General features: G+C 54.0%; 1 protein-coding gene across 1 annotated transcript; it reads right to left on the minus strand.

Annotated features, from left to right (window-relative positions):
* Window positions 1–684: 684 nt before the first annotated feature.
* On the minus strand, window positions 685–10,156 carry E2F1 (E2F transcription factor 1). The gene is made up of 7 exons (XM_065919765.1): window positions 9,751–10,156; window positions 4,976–5,066; window positions 4,374–4,593; window positions 3,423–3,575; window positions 2,431–2,545; window positions 2,110–2,335; window positions 685–1,993 (listed from the first exon to the last, which is right to left on the minus strand). Exons 1-7 carry the CDS (start codon window positions 10,009–10,011, stop codon window positions 1,746–1,748), a joined length of 1,314 nt encoding a protein of 437 aa, XP_065775837.1. The 5' UTR covers window positions 10,012–10,156; the 3' UTR covers window positions 685–1,745.
* Window positions 10,157–17,335: the final 7,179 nt, after the last annotated feature.

The following is a 17,335-nucleotide window of genomic DNA, read 5'->3' on the forward strand; positions in this document are numbered from 1 at the left end:
CTATCATCCCCCGCTGCAGCCAGAGGAAGCTTTTAAAACATGAAAAGGGAGCATTACTCCTCTCTGGCTCACCAGTTCTCTCCCCCTGAATAAAGCCCAAGACTGAATGTCTCTCCACTCTGGCCCTCACCTCAGGGCTCCAGCCACCCTGGTTTCTCTCAGGTCCTGGGCCCATATTGCCTTCTCCTGCTTGCTGTATTCTTCCTCTTCCTTCTCAGTTAATTTCTACTATCCTACAGCTTTAGGTCGGGCACCACCTTTTCCAGGAAGCCCTCCCTGATTCTCTCATTTATTTGAGTTTCCTCCAGCAGATTCTGAGAGCTCCACAAAGGGAAGGAACACGTGTCCTCAGAACCTGACACAGAATCAGCCGGTTGTAATTATCTGCTGCCTGTTTACAAATGTCCAGAAACATCTGGAAGGAGCATAGCCAACTGATCAGAGTGGCCTCTCTGTGGCTGGGAAAAAAGGGAATTCATTGCTTACTTTACTGGACCAGTTTTTTAATTAGGATTTAAAAAAAGGTGATGAAGTCGATCATTCTTGGGGCCATGAGGCTCAAATAAAATGAAACCAGGCAGGGACAGGGAAACGGAACGTAGGGGACGGTCATCATGCCAGCAACCTTGACCTCTCCCACCCACAGACCTGCTCCCAATACACAGTCCCCAAACCGGGCCCAAACACCATCAATATATTTATTAAAACCAAAGCAGAGGGAACAGAGCTGTTAGGAAGGCAAATCAAAGTGCAGATTGGAGGGTGGGGCAGAGCAAGAAGTGGGGTGGAGGGGGCACTTCAAACGCCACAGGAAGGGCCCCTGTGGTCTGGGCTGGGGGGGGGAGGCCCTTCACCCCACCCCTCCCGCCCACCCTGTCAGTGAAGGTCCCCCACTCACCTCTCCCATCTCACATCCATCCTGGGGGCAGCTGGGGCCCTGCAGTGACCCCATGGGGAGGGACCACCCCCTCGATCCACCCATGGCTGTCAGTCAGTCAGTCTGTATCTCCCTCCCTCGCTTTCTGAATAAATAAACCACTCAGGCCTCAGCTCCTTCGGAGTGGGGCAAAGAACAGCTCAGGGACCCCTGCCCTCGCTCAGGGGGTAAGGGAATTGCGGCACCAGTCCCACATCCCTCCTACCCTTTGCTGATGCCCCAAGCTTGCCAAAAAGGCCTTGATAAATAAATAACGCTCCATTAAAGCTTCAATCAGAAAAACCTTTAAGACGATAGAAGTGCTCTCGCTGTCCTGCCAACAAGCAGGCCAAGGCCTCTCCACCTGGCCTGGTCAGCACACAGGATTCTGGGGGCAGGTGGCCACCCTGGGCCTCGTGGGGCCCCCGGAGCAAGACCAAAAGTGCAGTTAGAGCCCCCACCACGCGCACACATGGACTCATGCACACACACGTGGACACACTGGGGCGTGTTTTCAGTGCACGCGCAGATGTGTTCACCTTCATTCCCCGGGACATGCACACACACATGCTCACACACCACTCACCCCGTGGACACACACGTCGGGGGTTGGGTGCATGCACAAACACACCACAAACAGAATTCTTCCCTTCCTGGCTTGCTCAGCCTCTTGGCAGGAGCCAGACTCCAGAGCTAGAAGCCTCTGGAGGTAGGAGAGAGGGGCATAAATTAAACGTTTCCAATTAGGCTAGGACGGCCGGGGGCAGGGGGCTCCAGGGCTGCAGAGATGGGGTGGGCATCTCAGGAGGCCCTGGTCCCCTGAGCCCTGTCAGAAATCCAGGGGAGTGAGGTCCCCAAAGTCACAGTCGAAGAGGTCTCTGATGCCCTCACCCTCCTCAAGGCCAAAGTGGTAGTCGAGGGCCTCGTTGGGGGGGGACAGGCTGATGAACTCCTCGGGGAGGAGGCCGGAAAAGTCCTCCCTCACGTGCTCCAGGAGTGAGTCGGCCGCCACCAGCGGGGACAGGCGGTCCTCGTCCACAGGGGCCCGCAGGCCGCCCATCCGGGAAAGCAGAGGTTCTGGGGAGACGGGGGAGCATCACAGGCCGGGGACACCCCAGCGGGGAGGGGCTGACACACCTGCCCACCCACCTGGGAGGGGCCCGGCCCACCCGGCCCACCCCGCCTTTACCAACCTTGCTCCAGGCTGAGCAGGGACTGACTGGGATCCGTGGCAGGTGATGAGGAGGGCGATGATGGTGGCGGCGGCACTGCGGTGGCGAGGTCAGCTGCCCTGTCCTCCTCCCCCGAAGCTGTCCCCTGGGACGGGGTCTTTCCAGGGCTGGTTCCACCCACACTCTCCTCAGGACACAGGAAAACGTCGATCGGGCCTTGTTTGCTCTTAAGGGAGATCTGAAAGGTCTGGGTGGAGGTAGCAGGCAGGGTAAACCAAGGCTCAGCTGGACTACCAGCCCAGCCCAGTCCGTCCTGGTCTGGTCTAGACTCCCAGGTCTCACCTCCGAGGAGTCCACGGCTTGGAGCTGGGTCTCAGGGGGGGCCTTGATCACCATGACCATCTGTTCTGCAGGGTCTGCGATGCTACGAAGGTCCTGGCAGGTCACATAGGCCAGGGTTGGTGGAGTCAAGGACCACGCGATCTTTGGCCTTTGGGGGCCACCCACCCAGACAGCTCAGAAGACAGAGCCCATCCCTGCCTAGTCACTCCTATCCTCTACATCGCCCACTCCAGGGGCTGGCACATGGTTGGTGCTCAAGCAGATCTCATGCCCTCGAGCCTGCTTCTACATCCGTACAATGAGATCACTCTACCTATTAAATCTCAAGGTAATGATGGCTGCCTATAATCATTTCATAAAAATTACTTAAATCCAGACATAGTCCTAAGAATTTATTCTGACCTATGACCTTGATGTCAATTAGTGTGTGTGTAAGAGTGTTAAGTTGCTCAGTCATGTCCGACTCTGTAACCCCATGGACTACAGCCCACCAGGCTCCTCTCTCCATGGGATTCTCCAGGCAAGAATACTGGAATAGGTTGCCATTCTCTTCTCCAGGGGATCCTCCTGACCCAGGGATTGAACCCAGGTCTCCCACACTATAGGCAGATTCTTTAACGTCTGAGCCATTATCTCCAAAATGTATAAACTTCTTTCAAAATAAAGTTTCTATTTTTGTAAATAAAAGCAACTCTAACCTTGAAGCTACAACCAGGTATTGAATCCCTGAATTAAATAAATGTGTTATTACTGATACTAGCTTTTCTGGTTTTAATCTGTATAGCTTTGAAACAGGATTGTTTTTCCCCTTTTCCAAAGGAAGCTGAGACTCAGAAAGGTTAAGTAACTTGTCCAGTGTCACACCGTGAGTGAATCCTGAGCCAGACCAGTATCCAAAGCCAGAACCCTCTCCTGAATCCAGGGCCCAGGGTAAGCCCCTCCATTCCCACTTGGATGAGGCCCTGGTCACCCTCCAGGCACTTCAAGGATATCGCTGGCTGTCAGCATCCTCGGAGAGCAGACGCAGCTGTGTGGTGCAGACGTGGAGCAGGTGATCCAGTTGCCGCTCGCTCTCCTGCAGTTGCTGGAGGTCCTGGGTCAATCCTTCAAGCCGCCCGCCGATCCCCACCATTGCATGGCTGCCTCTGCCAGGAGGCAACGGGAGAGGTCAGCAGCTCCCAGCCCTCTTCCCTGCAGCTGTGACCCTCAGCAACCAGTCTGCTGCAGCCCCCTGCCCCTCATGGCCTGGCTCCTCAGCCGGGCCTCCAAGGCAGACTGGCTGGATTCAGGGTCGGGTCTGAATGTCTGGGAACACCCACGTGGCCCTTGTAGGGGCCTGGATAAGTACACGAGGGCAGACATGCCGTGGAATACTCTGTAGTTGTGTAAAAAGACATGAATGCATTAGATGCAAAAATGGAAGCATTTGTAAGACATATAAAGTGAAAAGAAAATAAATAAATCGATGTAGAATGGAGTATCTACCCAAAACTGAAAACACAAATGTGTCAGAGTGGAATAAGATCCAGGGAAAGAGACGAAAACGGGAAAAAAAACTAAGAATTAATCAGAATAAAACAGTTGTGTTAGTCAAGCTCATCAACAGCAACAGAAGCCAGAATAGCGGTCACCTGGGTGGTATGAGGAAGGAACAGTGTCTGGGAAAGGGCACACGGGAAGTTTCTGGGGTGCTAGAAATGTTCCTTATCCTTATCCAGATGGTGGTTACCCAGGTGAAGAAATGGAAAGTTGCGCTGAGCTAGATATGTAAGATTTGTGTTCTTTCCTGCATCCATCACCTCATGGAAGCCAGCTCTCCTCTCTAAACCTTGGTTTGCCCAGCCATAAGATGGGGACGCGGGCAGCAAGCAGGTATGGCTCTCAGCGCCTCTGGCCCGGCCCGCCCCGGGTCTCCGCCTACCCTCCTGTCCGCTGGTACCTACAGCCACTGGATGTGGTTCTTGGACTTCTTGGCGATGAGCTGGATGCCCTCCAGGACGTTGGTGATGTCGTAGATGCGCCGTTTCTGCACCTTCAGCACCTCGGCCGCCCAGTTCAGGTCGACCACCCCGTCGGCCGAGCGGCTCAGTAACTCCAAGAAGCGTTTGGTGGTCAGGTTCAACGATGTTTCGTAGCGTGACTTCTCCCCTGGGGACTTCACACCTGGGGGCCAGGCAGGACAAAGTCCCTCAGCACCACCCCCAGCCATACTGGGCCCCCTGGCAACAGCAGGGCAGGAGGATAGGAGGGTGGGGGTGGGAGGGGGCAGATGGTTCCTTCCCCTTGGTAAGGCCAAGCAGGGAGGCCCCATGGCTGCTGCCTGCCAACCACAGCATTCCTCTTCCCGCTGGGGAACTTCCCACCCCCTAGGGCTTGGGGAAGCCATGCCAGGCGGCCACTCCAGCTGCCCCTTGGGGCCCCCCGAGGCCTGGATCAGACCCAGGCCTGACAGCCAGAGCTTACTCTGCAAGCACGCCTGTCTGTCCACGCCCCCTCAATGTGGGTCTGGCCAGGGGGCCTGCCCGAGCCCAAGCCCTGGGGGTACCTTTTCCTGGGTGGCGGCCTCTGCCCCGAGCTGGCCCGCTGCTCTCGGCCAGGTATTGATGGTCAGTTTCCAGGTCCAACCTCCGCTTCACCTATGGCAAAAACAATGGAAGGATGCCCAGTAACCAGGAGAGTGGAGCCACAAGAGACCTGGCTGAGGACCGGGTGCTCCTGGGCCACCCCCTGCCCATCACTCTACCAGGATGCCCAAGAGTGTGAGTGAGGGGGAGGTCCCAGGCAGCACGATCCTTCCCCACAGGACAGAACACTCAACCGGAAGGCAGACGTCCAAGCCCCAGTTCCACCACTACCTCCCTGGGGGACCTGTGGTAGTTTGCAAATTTTTTTGCTTCTCCTCTTTTCAACAGATGGAGTCTGATGTTCCTCCCCTTAAGTAAGGGCCCGATCCGGTGACTCGCTTCTAATGAACAGAATGTGGTGGAAGTGATGGTGTGTCACTTCTGAGACAGGGTCACACAGGCACTGAAGCGTCCTCCTGGCCCTTTGTTGGATCCCTCCCTCGTGGCTGGAGCTAGTGGCTGTGTCACAGAGGCACTCACCAGCCCTAAGGAGGCCCACCTAAAGCCCCGCCCCCAGAGGTAACACGGGCAGGATTAGAAGCACATCCTCCAACCCTGGTCATGCCTTCTGATGACCGCAGCCGGGCCAGCGTTTGGGCATTAACCTCAGAAGAGGCCCTCAGCCAGAAACACCCAGCCAAGTCACCGCTGAATTTCCCACCCTCAGAAACTGTAGGATAACAAATGTCTGATGTTTTAAGCCGTTGGGATACAGATCCCCTGAATGAGTCACTACCTCTCTGGTTTCTGATTTGCCTGTGAATACAGCAGCATAATCACAGCCCCATTTTACAGGTAGGACAACCCAAGCCCAGAAAGACTCAAGGTGATACAGGCAGGAAGTGCCAGAGCCAGGATTCCCGCACAAGGATGGAGACTGCCCCCGGGACTTCACAGGCATCTCCCTCATATCCTGACCCAAACCAGCTGTACCTGCCCCTCTGCCACCCACAGGGTTTCCTGAGCTGGAACCTGGTTCAGGCCCACCCACTGCCCTCATTGCATCTAGCTGCCAAAACTCCCGTCACCACAGTCACTGGCACCTCCTATCTGGACCATCCAGCTATCTTCCCACTGGTCTCCCTGCCTCCATCAGTCCCCTCCACCTTAGTATCCTCACCCGCCACCACTTCTCCACAGGAACTTCTGCTGAGCTTCTGAGTTTCTGCACAGACCTGCGCCTCCAAGCCTTAGCCCATGCTGGTCCCTCCTTGGCTGGCCCTTGCCTCCCTCCCTCCCAGTTCACACCATCGCTTCCCCCTCCATAGAGGCACCTTACCCATCACCTCAGTCTTTCCAATCAATCACGCAACAGAAACGGAGCCTCTTCTCCCTCAGGACCGCCACAAACCCAACCCGTCCCCACACGGTCTCTCGCCACAAATTTCTGCAGGTGTCTCAGTCTCACCCAGAGGCCAGGGAGCCCCTTGGAGGCGGGCACTGGGTCTGAATAAGCTCTGCACGCAGGGTCTGGGCATCAGCATGTCTGCTGAATGAACCACCCCACGTGCTGCCGGACTCAGACACTCCCCTCTCACACAGGCACTCATGATTTCCTCAGGCGTCTGCCAATATCAGAGCTAATGCATGCTGAGTGCTTCCTGTGTCCTGAGCTCCGCTAGGTAACCGCTTCACCTGCATGTGATCACCCACAACCTCCAGCCGCCTTGCAGCAGGGGTTCTGATGACTTCCACTTCCTGAGGAGTTTGCACCTCGCAGAGGTCACACAATGAGAGGTGGAGTCAGGATTCGAACCTTAGTGGGCTGGGCAGAGGCTCATCCGGAAACCAGGCTCCCGCAGGCCAAACCACAATGTACTCGCTCTCCAGCCTCACCCCAAAGCCCTGAACCCTAGCATGCTCCAGCCAACCGCACCCTTTGCCTCCCTCCTGCCCCCTCAAAAGGGTGCCCGAGCTGAAGGTGGATCCATGCCACACTCAGGCAGACAGATGCCCATCTCTGCCGCTGTTCTCCAAAGATGCAGGCACAGGGACCCAAAAAGCAGGGATGAAAGAAATCCGGATGACTCAAATACCTATCCGTGGGAGAGGCCACAAAAACTGGTTCATCCAGCCCTTGGAATACCACACTGCTGTCAAGAAGGATGGGGGCAGGTTGATACAAAACTCTCCCAAAGACATAGTGACAAGAAAAACATGGTTACAAAGCAATGCATTTATGTGATCCCTTTTGGGGATTAAAAAGCTCATGAAACCATTTTCTCTGCTTCAGTTTGTATTATTATAGAATCCATTGCAGGAGTAACCTTGGTATCAGGGCGAGGACCATGAGGAATTGCTGCCTTGTCTCTAAAGTGGGGATGATGTGCTTTTGGAACACAGAAGTAAAGGAAAAACTTCAATTTCTAAAACTTTAGAAAGATGTCATAACCACCTTAAAAAAAGAAAAAAGCAGACTCTGGAAGAGAAAAAAGGAAAAATGGATGGGGCTGGGGATCTTGTCCCCCTCAACTTTCTCATCTCTTCTTCTATAGGAAATATGTATTATATTCAGTTTGTTTTTTAAGAGCCATGACAACAGGGGAGATGTGAACAGGAAGAGCCAGAAGGAATGGCTGAATTGCAGAGCCTTGTAGGCAGAAGGCACTCAATGAATGCTCACTTGTGCAGAAGCTGAGCCTGTAGCTTGCTTCAAGGACTGCCCCCAAACAAATGCTAGTGCAGAGGGTGAGTGGAAGCCACAGCTCAGATAGCCAGTGGCTACTCACAGGTACGATGTTAGGGGGTGTTGGACGGCAAACGCTGGGCCCATGTTTCTGGACTACAGCACCAAGGTGGTACCGGGCCCTACCCCCGCTCACGGCAGAAAACGCCTACTGGCCCTTCAGTACTGTGACGGCAGAGGCTCTTTACTTGCCTCTGTGCCTAGAACCTCAGAGGCACTCATTAACAACTGCTGGATGAATGGAACGCTCAGATCCAATGACGCTGCCCCTGACACCCTGGGAGCAGAGGGCAAACCTCCTGATCCCAGTCCCTGGCTGTCCCTCTAAGCCTGAAGCTCCATTGGCCAAGGGCAGGACAGCCCTAGGCCTAAGCACCTGTCAATCAGCTAAATGGAGGCTATTCGTTCAGGCTCCAGGCTGGTACCTGCAGGGACAGGTTGCTGGGGTACAGGAGGCCAATCGGGGGACCCAGCTGTTCCACTTCCCTCCCTCTCACTCATTAGGAGGAAGGGACCCTGGGCTTCCTTCCATCTCTATTAGCATCTCCAGGAAGTAAGGCTTGCCAGCAGTTAACCACTCAGGAAATCTGGACTGGTCCCACCACTCATGAGCTGACTCACCAGGGAAGGTTCTAACATCTCTAAGCCTCAGCTTCCCTATCTGTAAAACGGGAAAGTTGTTGACAGGGTTAAACGAGTTAATTGGGTAAAGTGCTTGGCACATGGCCTAACTCACAAAACAGTCTCAAAACAATGGTGCCTCCTATTGTTATTATTAGCATTTCAGTGATTCCGGAAGGAAGGATGTACTGGGCAGGGGGCCAAAGGGGTCGGGGGAACCTTGTTGGGATGCCTCAGGGACCAGCTGCTACCCAGGCCTCCTGTCAGCAGTTGAGCCTCCACCTCCTTGCCCTGGGCCCTGCCTCCCCGCCTCAACTTGCTCAGCCAACTGTGCTGAGACCCCATCCTGCCTGCCCATCCATGCCCTAGCTTTACCCAGAGGCTACACCAGTCAATCTGGTCTCCACGCTCTGTCCTGCAGCCCACAGGACCAAGCTCTAGGCCTCCGCCCCCTCCTTCCTCCCACCCCCTAATTCAGACACCTCTCTGGGCCCCCTAGTCTCAACTGTCTTTAGCGTCTTGCTGTGCAGGGAACACTTTATCAAGGGATCTCCCTGGGGCATTTACTCTCTCCTGGCACTGGGGGCCTCCTCTCCAGCTCCCAGAGGCCTAGCCCACCCAGGACTTCCAGTGGGGCCCCGGGGTCTGCCTGCCTGATTAATGAGGTTCCATGGCAACCAGGGTCTGGGAGGGTGGAGGATGGCAGATGGAAGGACAGGCAGAGGGAGGGGATCAGCAGCTGGCCCAGTCACCCCCGCCCCTGCAGAGAAGGCCTCCCAGCCAGGCAGCCTGTCCCCAGAGGCCCAGAGGGCCAGGCCTGCACCTGGCAGTCCCAGAGGCAGGAAGGAGGGTCTCCTCAATGGCTCTTCTATGGTCTGGTCCCAGAACACACCTCTTTGACCTCCCCAAGTAGCCATGCCCACCACCCAGCCACAAATTCTGGTCTGAAGCCAGCAGGCCTCAGTTTAAATCCCACTTGCAGCCTTGTGACCAGGGGGCAAACCACTTCCCCTCTCTGGGCACAGTTCAGATGGGCACAGTGACAACACCGAGCTCACAGCATGGATGTGAGTTTTAGCTGCCTTGAAGTCAGCCAGAGGCCTGGCATGCAGTCAGCGACAGCTGAATACACGTGGACCATTATTGAGTCTGTTCTGGCGAGGAAGCTGAAGCCCAGAGCACAGAGCAGCAAACAAGGACTGGCCCGAGGTCACCCCGCACCCCAGGGCGGAGCCCCGAGGCCCAACCCAGGCTCGGCACCGCCCAGCCTAGGCGCCTCAGCCCACCCTCCCCCGCCCCCGCTGCCGCCGGGCCAAACATCGCGCCCCGCCCGGGTCTGCGCGGGGGTCCAAGGCAGCGTACTCGGCCCAGTGTCCCTGGTGTCCGTACCGGCGGGCGGCCGAGCGCGGGGCGCGGCGCGCTGGGTGTGGGCCGGGGCGCCTGCGGAGTGGCGAAGAGCAGCAGGTCAGGGTCCCGGGGGCCGGCGGCGGGTGCGGCGGGGCCGGCGGGAGCCGGCGGGGCGCTGGCGTCCTGCGCCGTGGAGATGATGACGATCTGCGAGGAGTCGAGCAGCCGCAGCGCGCCGGCCCCGAGCAGGGCCTCCAGCGCCGGCGCGCAAGGGCCGCCCGCGGGGGCCCCGGCCACGGCCATGGCGCTCACGGCCCGCGCGGCCCGGGTGGCAGTCGGCGGCGGCGGCGCGGGCCCATGGCTGCAGGCCGAGGCTAGGGCTAGATCCCGCTCCGGATCCCGCTCCGCCCCCGGCCGCCGCTGCCTGCAAAGTCCCGGCCACTTTTACGCGCCAAATCCTTTTTGCCGCGAAAGAGCCACGAGCCGCCGAGCGCTATCACCATTGGCTGCCCGGACTGTGACGGAGGCGACGGCGACGGCGTCCATTGGCTGCAGCGCGCCGGGCCGGCGGCGGAGGGCGGGACGGGGCGGCGGCGCGAGGCGGCACGGCCAATCGCGGGTCGGGGCGCGCGCAGGCTTTGTCGGGGCGGTGCCAGGCGCGTTCGCACTCCCCGCCCTCAGAGGGGACGGCCCCTGTCCGAGGAGTGGTGGCCCCACCCCCTCCCCGACGCACCCCCGTCTGGCCGGTGCCTCTGAGTGGAGACATTGAGGACAGAATGTCCATTAAGCATATCTCTAAGTCAGCAGACCCCACGTGACCCCGAGAACTCTCACCTGTGGCCCCAACACCTTCGGCCAGATCTCTAGAAACTGCCTCTCCTCTCTTCTGGCTTCTCAGGCCCACCTCCAAGCTCCAGCCACATCTCCCTCAACTTCCTTCACCAAGCCGTTCACTTTCAAATCGTGTGTCCACCCTATTCCTCTCACCCAGAGCCCAAGCAGAAGGGAGCTGCCGGAAAATGGGGAGGGATGTCTGGCCCAATACAGCTCTGGGCTTTTCTACAAGCCCTCCTATAGCTGGAAACTCTTCAGTACCCAATGCACAACTTCTGCTTGAACTGATTCACTCATTCAACAAACGTTTTGAGAGCCGGCTCTAAGCCCCATTCTTGACTTCTGACGCTAAGGAACTCACAGTTTAGTGAAAAAGGGAAGAGGGAAATAGGTAACAAGCATTTACAACATGATGTGGAATTTTCACTATTAATTCCATGTTAGATCTCACAAAGGGAGGAGGTGAGTATGCTGAGCATGAAAATGCATTTAATCCGGAGGCCCTGGGACCTCTCCATCAGCCATTTCTCATTGCTCAGATCAGCTGATTTGAGCAATACTGTCCTCTCCTCTATGCCAGGCTCTGTGCCAGCACTGAGGGCAGAGATGTAAAAGGCTTGATGATTTCTATGAACTTGCCTGCCATCTGGTGGGGACTGACCCATCAGGGGAAAAAAAAAAAAACCTAAGATGCAATCAAGAATGAGATCCCTAGGCCCCGTATAAATATCACTTCTTCCAGAGAGCACTCAGGTGTTGAAGTTATCTGCTTCCTCCATTGTCCACCCCCACCTCTGTTCCAGCACTGAGTGCACACTGGATTTCTTTATCTGCCTTCCTTATCAGACTGGGAGCTCCAACAGGGCCTCTTCCCAACACTGGCCTGATCCACAGTAGGTGCTGAGAAGGGCTGTTAAAACAATCAGGCTCACACTGGAGGCTACCTGGAATGTCCCAGGTTTCAGAATCACCTGAGTGCTTGTTAACTGTGGGCCCACCCCATCCCTGTCAATTTAGAATCTAAGTGCCCAGGAATCATTTTCACAAACAAACCCCTACCCTCATGCAGGTGACTTTTATGTACGTTCACATTGAAGAACAAATCGGTGTACTTGTATAACCAAAAAGTGTCCGGTAGCTTCAAATTACAGTACCTTGCAGTCACTTCATAGCCTGTTTCCTCATCTGTAAAATGGGTTCACTGCCATTCCCCCACCTCACCTTCCAGGGTTGCCATGTGTATGAAAAGTATAAGGGATCTGAAAGTGTTTCAAAAACTATTAAGATGAGGTGGTTTAGGAACACACCAGGAGTTTCCTAAGCAGTTTGTGAAATTACTCATCGCAAATCCCAGACTATAAGAGCACTAGAGACCAGAGAGACTAAATAAGCTTCTTACAGTACAGAAGGGAAAACTGAAGTTCATTCAGGAGTGAAGCCAGCCAGTGACACAATCTGGCAGGCAATGGATTCCCAGCCCCGGGGCTGGCCTGTCCCCCTCCTCCCTCCCCAGTTCGAGAAGCTCCCACTAGAAGGGTAGGTCTCATTCTAAATAGCCAAGCCAGATCCTGACAAGAGGGTGAGAGAAGCCAGCAACATTCCCACTCCAGAGGGAATTTCCTTCCTTCACACATTCCCAAAGGGGCTCAACAACAGTAGCATTCATTCTGTGAAGCCCTCTCATGCCCAACAGTCATTCAGCAAACATTTATCAGGCACCTATTATATACTAAGCACTGTACTGGTTGCTGGTGAAGGAAGACAGATACCATTATCACTGCCCTGTTTTAGGATGAGGAAACTGAGACCTAAAGGGCATGAGCTGACCTAGCCAATGAAAAAGCTTATTATTCAGACTTGGTAAGACCAAAGCCTGGGGATTTTCAACACCCTGCCCTCCCTAAAGTATTCCAGTACACAATCTCCTAGGTCAAAGCAGGTGCCCTCCTTCCCACAAGCTCTCCTGTCCTATAGCAAAAAGTAGTGAAGAGCAGAATTTCCAGTGTGAACTCAGAGATAAGGGCCTTCTGCATCTATTAATACCCACTTGAAAGCAGCAAAGGCTTTCTAAGATAGAGCCTCTTAGCCCCAAGTCCGACATATCCTGATAAGCCTGTTCTCAACAGTTCTCAGACTTCAAAAAAAAATCCACAATTACTGGGCAGCCATTTCCACTGATGATCTCCTTTCGACCTGATAAATAAGTGAAGCTCGTTTATCTACATGGCGCAGAAAGGAGGCTCAGAGAGGGGCACTCGCCGCTGAAGGTCACACAGCAGAATAGAAGTCTTCCACTGTAAAACCCAGGGCCTGCCCTTCCCCTACGACCCCTCCGTAAATACGCCAGGGTCAGCCTCAGGGCTGTTAAGAGTACAATGTGTGGTTTCCAAAAGGTATTATGTGGATAGTAGCTTAATTAACAGGGGCTCCCTCTCCATCTCCACCTTCCTCAAATCCTAACTCAGGAGGAGTCCAAAGCGGCAGAAGCTCCTGGAGCCACGATCCTTTGCCTGAAGACCTCTTTCCAAGAGGCAGGCTGGTGGAGGAGTGATGGCGTGGGCTTCTAAATCAAGTGGATGTAAGCGAGAATCCAAGTCTGTGACCTTGGACAAGTCCGTTCACTTCCTCTGAGCCTTACTCATTCAATCCACTCCCCAGTCTCCATTCAATATTTACTGAGCCCCTGCTATGTATCCAACATTGTGTCAGGTGCTTGGGGGACCAGCTGAAACCAAGACACTCATCTCTGACTCCTAGAGCTCACCCTCCAATGGGAGAGTCAGAATTATTTCTATGTATCTGCACAATATGCTCATTAAGAAGTTTGACAAGTGACACAAATGGTTCAAAGCTATTTATTCCGCATACACCAACTCCCCTAAACATACATTCACAGCTTAAAAAAAATCTCCAAACATGAGCATCCCATTATTATAAGGAATACATAATTGGGAGAAATGATTCTGTGGGGACTTCATTTTATTAAGAGGCACAGAGACATCCATTGTTGAGTTTCGGCAGAAGGAGGTGGGGAGTTTTACGTCTGCAACATTACATTCATCTCAAATGATCCCTTGTCACTACACTGAATGGTTTGACTGACGGTTTACTGTCTCTGGAGACGTTCTGTCACGGTGCCAGTCCTGGCTGTGTCTGAACACAGGCCTCTCACCCATTCGGGAGGCTGTCTCACATAGGAGCAAGCCTTGGGAGTCGGGCAGACCCCCACTGTGTGGCTTGACCAGATGGGTAAGTGATTTACACCCCTGAAGAGCTCTGCTTGCCTCCTTCATAGAACAAGGGGCAGGGGCTCCTCAACAGAATGGGTGTCAGGGTTCAATGAGAAAACAAGACAAGCAGAGTTTGCAAACTGGCCCGCAGGCCGGATTTAATTTGCTCAAAGTATTCTTTCCCTGAATTATGAATTAGCTTTTAAAACAAATTTTAAATTGGGACATGCTACAGAAAAATTTAAGTATCTGGATTTTTAAAATTTTTTGGCCATGTTGCATGGCTTGCAGGATCTTAATTCCCTGACATGTGGAATTCTAACCATTCGATTACAAGGGAACGCCCAAATGTTTGGCTTTTAAAAAAAAGTAATATCTGGCAATGCCAGGTAGGCCATCAGGGTACTGAGCAGGTGCTGTCCCCCATTTAGTCAGAGCCTTGACCCTCCAGGCAACCAGCGTCCCTGCCTGGCTTGCCTCACGTGATGACCTTACTTGCCCTGCCACTCTGAGTTTGCAGTCCCTAATTCCTGCGCCTGGCACTGAGTAAGCATCCAATAAATGTTAACTACTCTTAGTGACATTACTAGAGCACCAGCCTGGCTCCTCTTTGCGGAAGACATGGATGTGGAAGGGAAGGGAAGTGGGTGTTCATGGGATTTAGTGCCAGCCAGCAGTTGACTAAATGTGTGGCCTTGGCTAAGTCTTTGGTCATCAGCCCGTCCAAATGTCCAGTCGGAGGGTCCAAGGTCAGTGGAAGTGGATAGGCCTCTGGTCCATAAGTAAGCCTCCCTTTCCTTGTGCCCCCATTATTCCATGAGCCCAAGCTCTGGGGACCCCCTCTCCTCTCCAAGGCTCACCCAGTGCCTCTTCCTTTCTCTGTATCACTCCAGCCTCTGCAGCGGGATTACGCTTTTCCAAGCTGAAGGCAGAAAACCTGACACAGTGGCCATGCCTGCCCTGACCAGGGCTGCAGTGACGGGGTGGGGAGCCCTTAAAGCAGAAGGGCTCTGTTTTCTCACCTGTAAAATGGGGATGGTAATAATAATGATCACAGTATTCACCTTATAGGCCTGCAGGGACATTAACTGAGTTATGAAAGGGCTTAGGGCAGTAGTTAGCGCGTAGGGAGCCCTCAATAAATGTCAGCAGTTACTAAGAATGAAGGCTGAATTACTGGAGCAGCTTGCCTACATCTCCTCCCAATTTTTCCAAATGAGAAAAGAAAAAAACTTGTTAGGCTGCAGAACGAGGTTTCAAGCAGCAATCTGTGCACCGCTTCCCAAACTTTATTAGGCTCAGAGACAAGGAGAAAAACACATTTGGACGGCAATGAAGTGTGTAGATGAGACAATCCTATATTCCACTGATTCTCAGACCATTTTCTAAAAATTGGTTAATTTCTTTTGGCTGCACCAGGGGGCAGGTGAGAATCTTAGTTCCCTCACCAGGGATTGAACCCGTGCCTCCTGCAGTGGAAGTACAGAGTCTTAGCCACTGGACCACGAGGGAAGTCCTCTATCAAACTTTCTTTTTCCATATTTAACAGTTCTGAAAGTGAGGTGCATCATACAATCAATGGCATGCCCATTTTTAGTCAGCAGCTCTTCTCTTTCCTAGGGGCTCAAGATAAAATGTTGTGCCTCATTTTGGAGAGTGTCTTGGAAGTCAGAGATAAGGTGGCTGAAAAGCACAGGGCCCCTGGGCTTGCCCCCTCAGAGGCCTCGTTCTTCTCATCACCTCCAGCCTCACCAGCACGTTTGAGGCTGGCCACGGTGGAGCGAGTTGCTTTTCTTTCATTTTGCTCGTTTTCTTTCTGACACCTGCTGACCTGCATTTGGTCCTGGGGTTGACAGGCACATGGCAAATGCAGTCAGGGAGGGGAGTAGAGAGAGCTCAGGAAGAGAAGAGAAAAGCTTTTCATAGTATATTAAGATATTCAGAGAGGAGGAGCCTGAGATATTCTCCCTCCCTCTCCTCCTTTTTTTTTTGAACAACAACAAAAAAATCCCTGCTGGAAGCCAGAGTTATATATATGCCAAACAGGCCAGGAAACCCAGCAGGCCTCCTGGAGCTGGCAATGAACCGAAACAGGGGCATTGTGTCCAGGCCACTGGCTGGCTGAGGGGCATTGTTAGGGCCTGGCCCTGTCTGGGAAGAGGGGGGCGCAGGGGGCAGGGGGAGTGTGTTCCCATGACTCCCTGGGGAGTGACAACAATCAAGGCCAGCTGGGAAGCTCGCATGCCAGGGGCCCGTGGGCGGGTGGCTGGCCCCAGAGGGGCCGTGGAGGGCTGCAGGGGGCTGAAGAGGCGAGGGGAGGGGGCAAGGTCCAGGTCTGTTTCTCAGCTGGGCGGGGGTGGGGGGGTTCATTTGCTATACCCGTCTCTCTCATTCCCACCTCCAAAAAGTCCTGGGCCACTGAGCCACTTTGCAAATGATACCCCAGATCTGCCCACTTCTCTCCACCCCGGGGCCCCACCCTGGTTCAGGCTGCTATGGTCTCTCACTGGGACCCCTGCCTGGCCTCCTCACTGGATCTTGCTGCCAGCCTGGCTCTCTACGTTCTGTTCCCCACACACAGCTAGAAGGATCTTTCCAAAATGTAAATCACATCACAGCCACATCACTCTCGTGCTTAAACCTGCCAAAGGCTGCCTGTCAAACTGAGAAGAAAACCCAAACCCCTCACTCTGGCCCACAAAGCCTGCCTGATGGGCCCAGCCAGCCTCTGGGACTCTAGCTCCGACACTATGGGAAGCCCCCACCTGCCACTCTGTCCGTCTCCTGCAGGCCTTGGAATGCTGTCAGCTGTTCCCCCCTTAGGGCCTGTGCATTTTGCAGCTCCTATGCCGGGAACACCCTTCCTCTACCTCTCGGCATGGCTCGCTCCCCATCATTTGGGTCTCAGAGCAAACAGCACCTCCTCAGAGAGGCTTCCCTGGAAAACAGACCTTGCTGTTCTCGACTGCACTGCCTTCCTGGCACCTGCCACTCTGAACTGTATATTCGTTAGTCTTGCCTCCCTGGGTGGTAAACCCCAGGTGAGCAGGAACTGGTTTTTTCATTGCTAAACCCTAGTCTCCCATATTACCAGGTACCTAGTACCTAGCAAGAACTCAGCCAATATTGACTGTTGTTGTTCAGTTGCTAAGCTGTATCCAAGTCTTTGTGATCCCATGGATTGCAGCATGCCAGGCTTCCTTGTTCTTCACTATCTCCCAGAGTTTGCTCAGATTCATGTTCATTGAGTCAGTGATGCTATCCAACCATCTCATCCTCTATCACCCCCTTCTTCTCTTGCCCTCTATCTTTCCCAGCCTCAGGGTCTTTTCCAATGAGTCAGCTTTTTACATCAGGTGGCAAAGTATTGAAGCTTCAGCATCAGTCCTTCCAATGAATATTCAGAGTTGATTCCCTTTAGGATTGACTGGTTTGATCTCCTTGCAGTCTAAGGGAGTCTCAAGAGTCTTCTCCAGCACTATAGTTCGAAAGTATCAATTCTCCAGTGCTCAGCTTTCTTTATGGTCCAGTTCTCACACCCGTACATGACTACTGGAAAAACC

Source organism: Muntiacus reevesi, chromosome 2, assembly GCF_963930625.1.
Source record: "Muntiacus reevesi chromosome 2, mMunRee1.1, whole genome shotgun sequence".
Lineage (NCBI taxonomy): Eukaryota > Metazoa > Chordata > Mammalia > Artiodactyla > Cervidae > Muntiacus > Muntiacus reevesi.

Excerpts from the sequence above, each read along its gene's own strand:
- E2F1 (XM_065919765.1), bottom strand. The coding sequence starts at position 10,011 with ATGGCCGTGGCCGGGGCCCCCGCGGGCGGCCCTTGCGCGCCGGCGCTG. Across the intron at positions 2,546-3,422 it reads GAGGATGCTGACAGCCAGCG|CCTGGCCTATGTGACCTGCC; the intron begins ATATCCTTGAAG and ends GACTCCACCAAC. Across the intron at positions 2,336-2,430 it reads AAGCCGTGGACTCCTCGGAG|ACCTTTCAGATCTCCCTTAA; the intron begins GTGAGACCTGGG and ends ACCTCCACCCAG.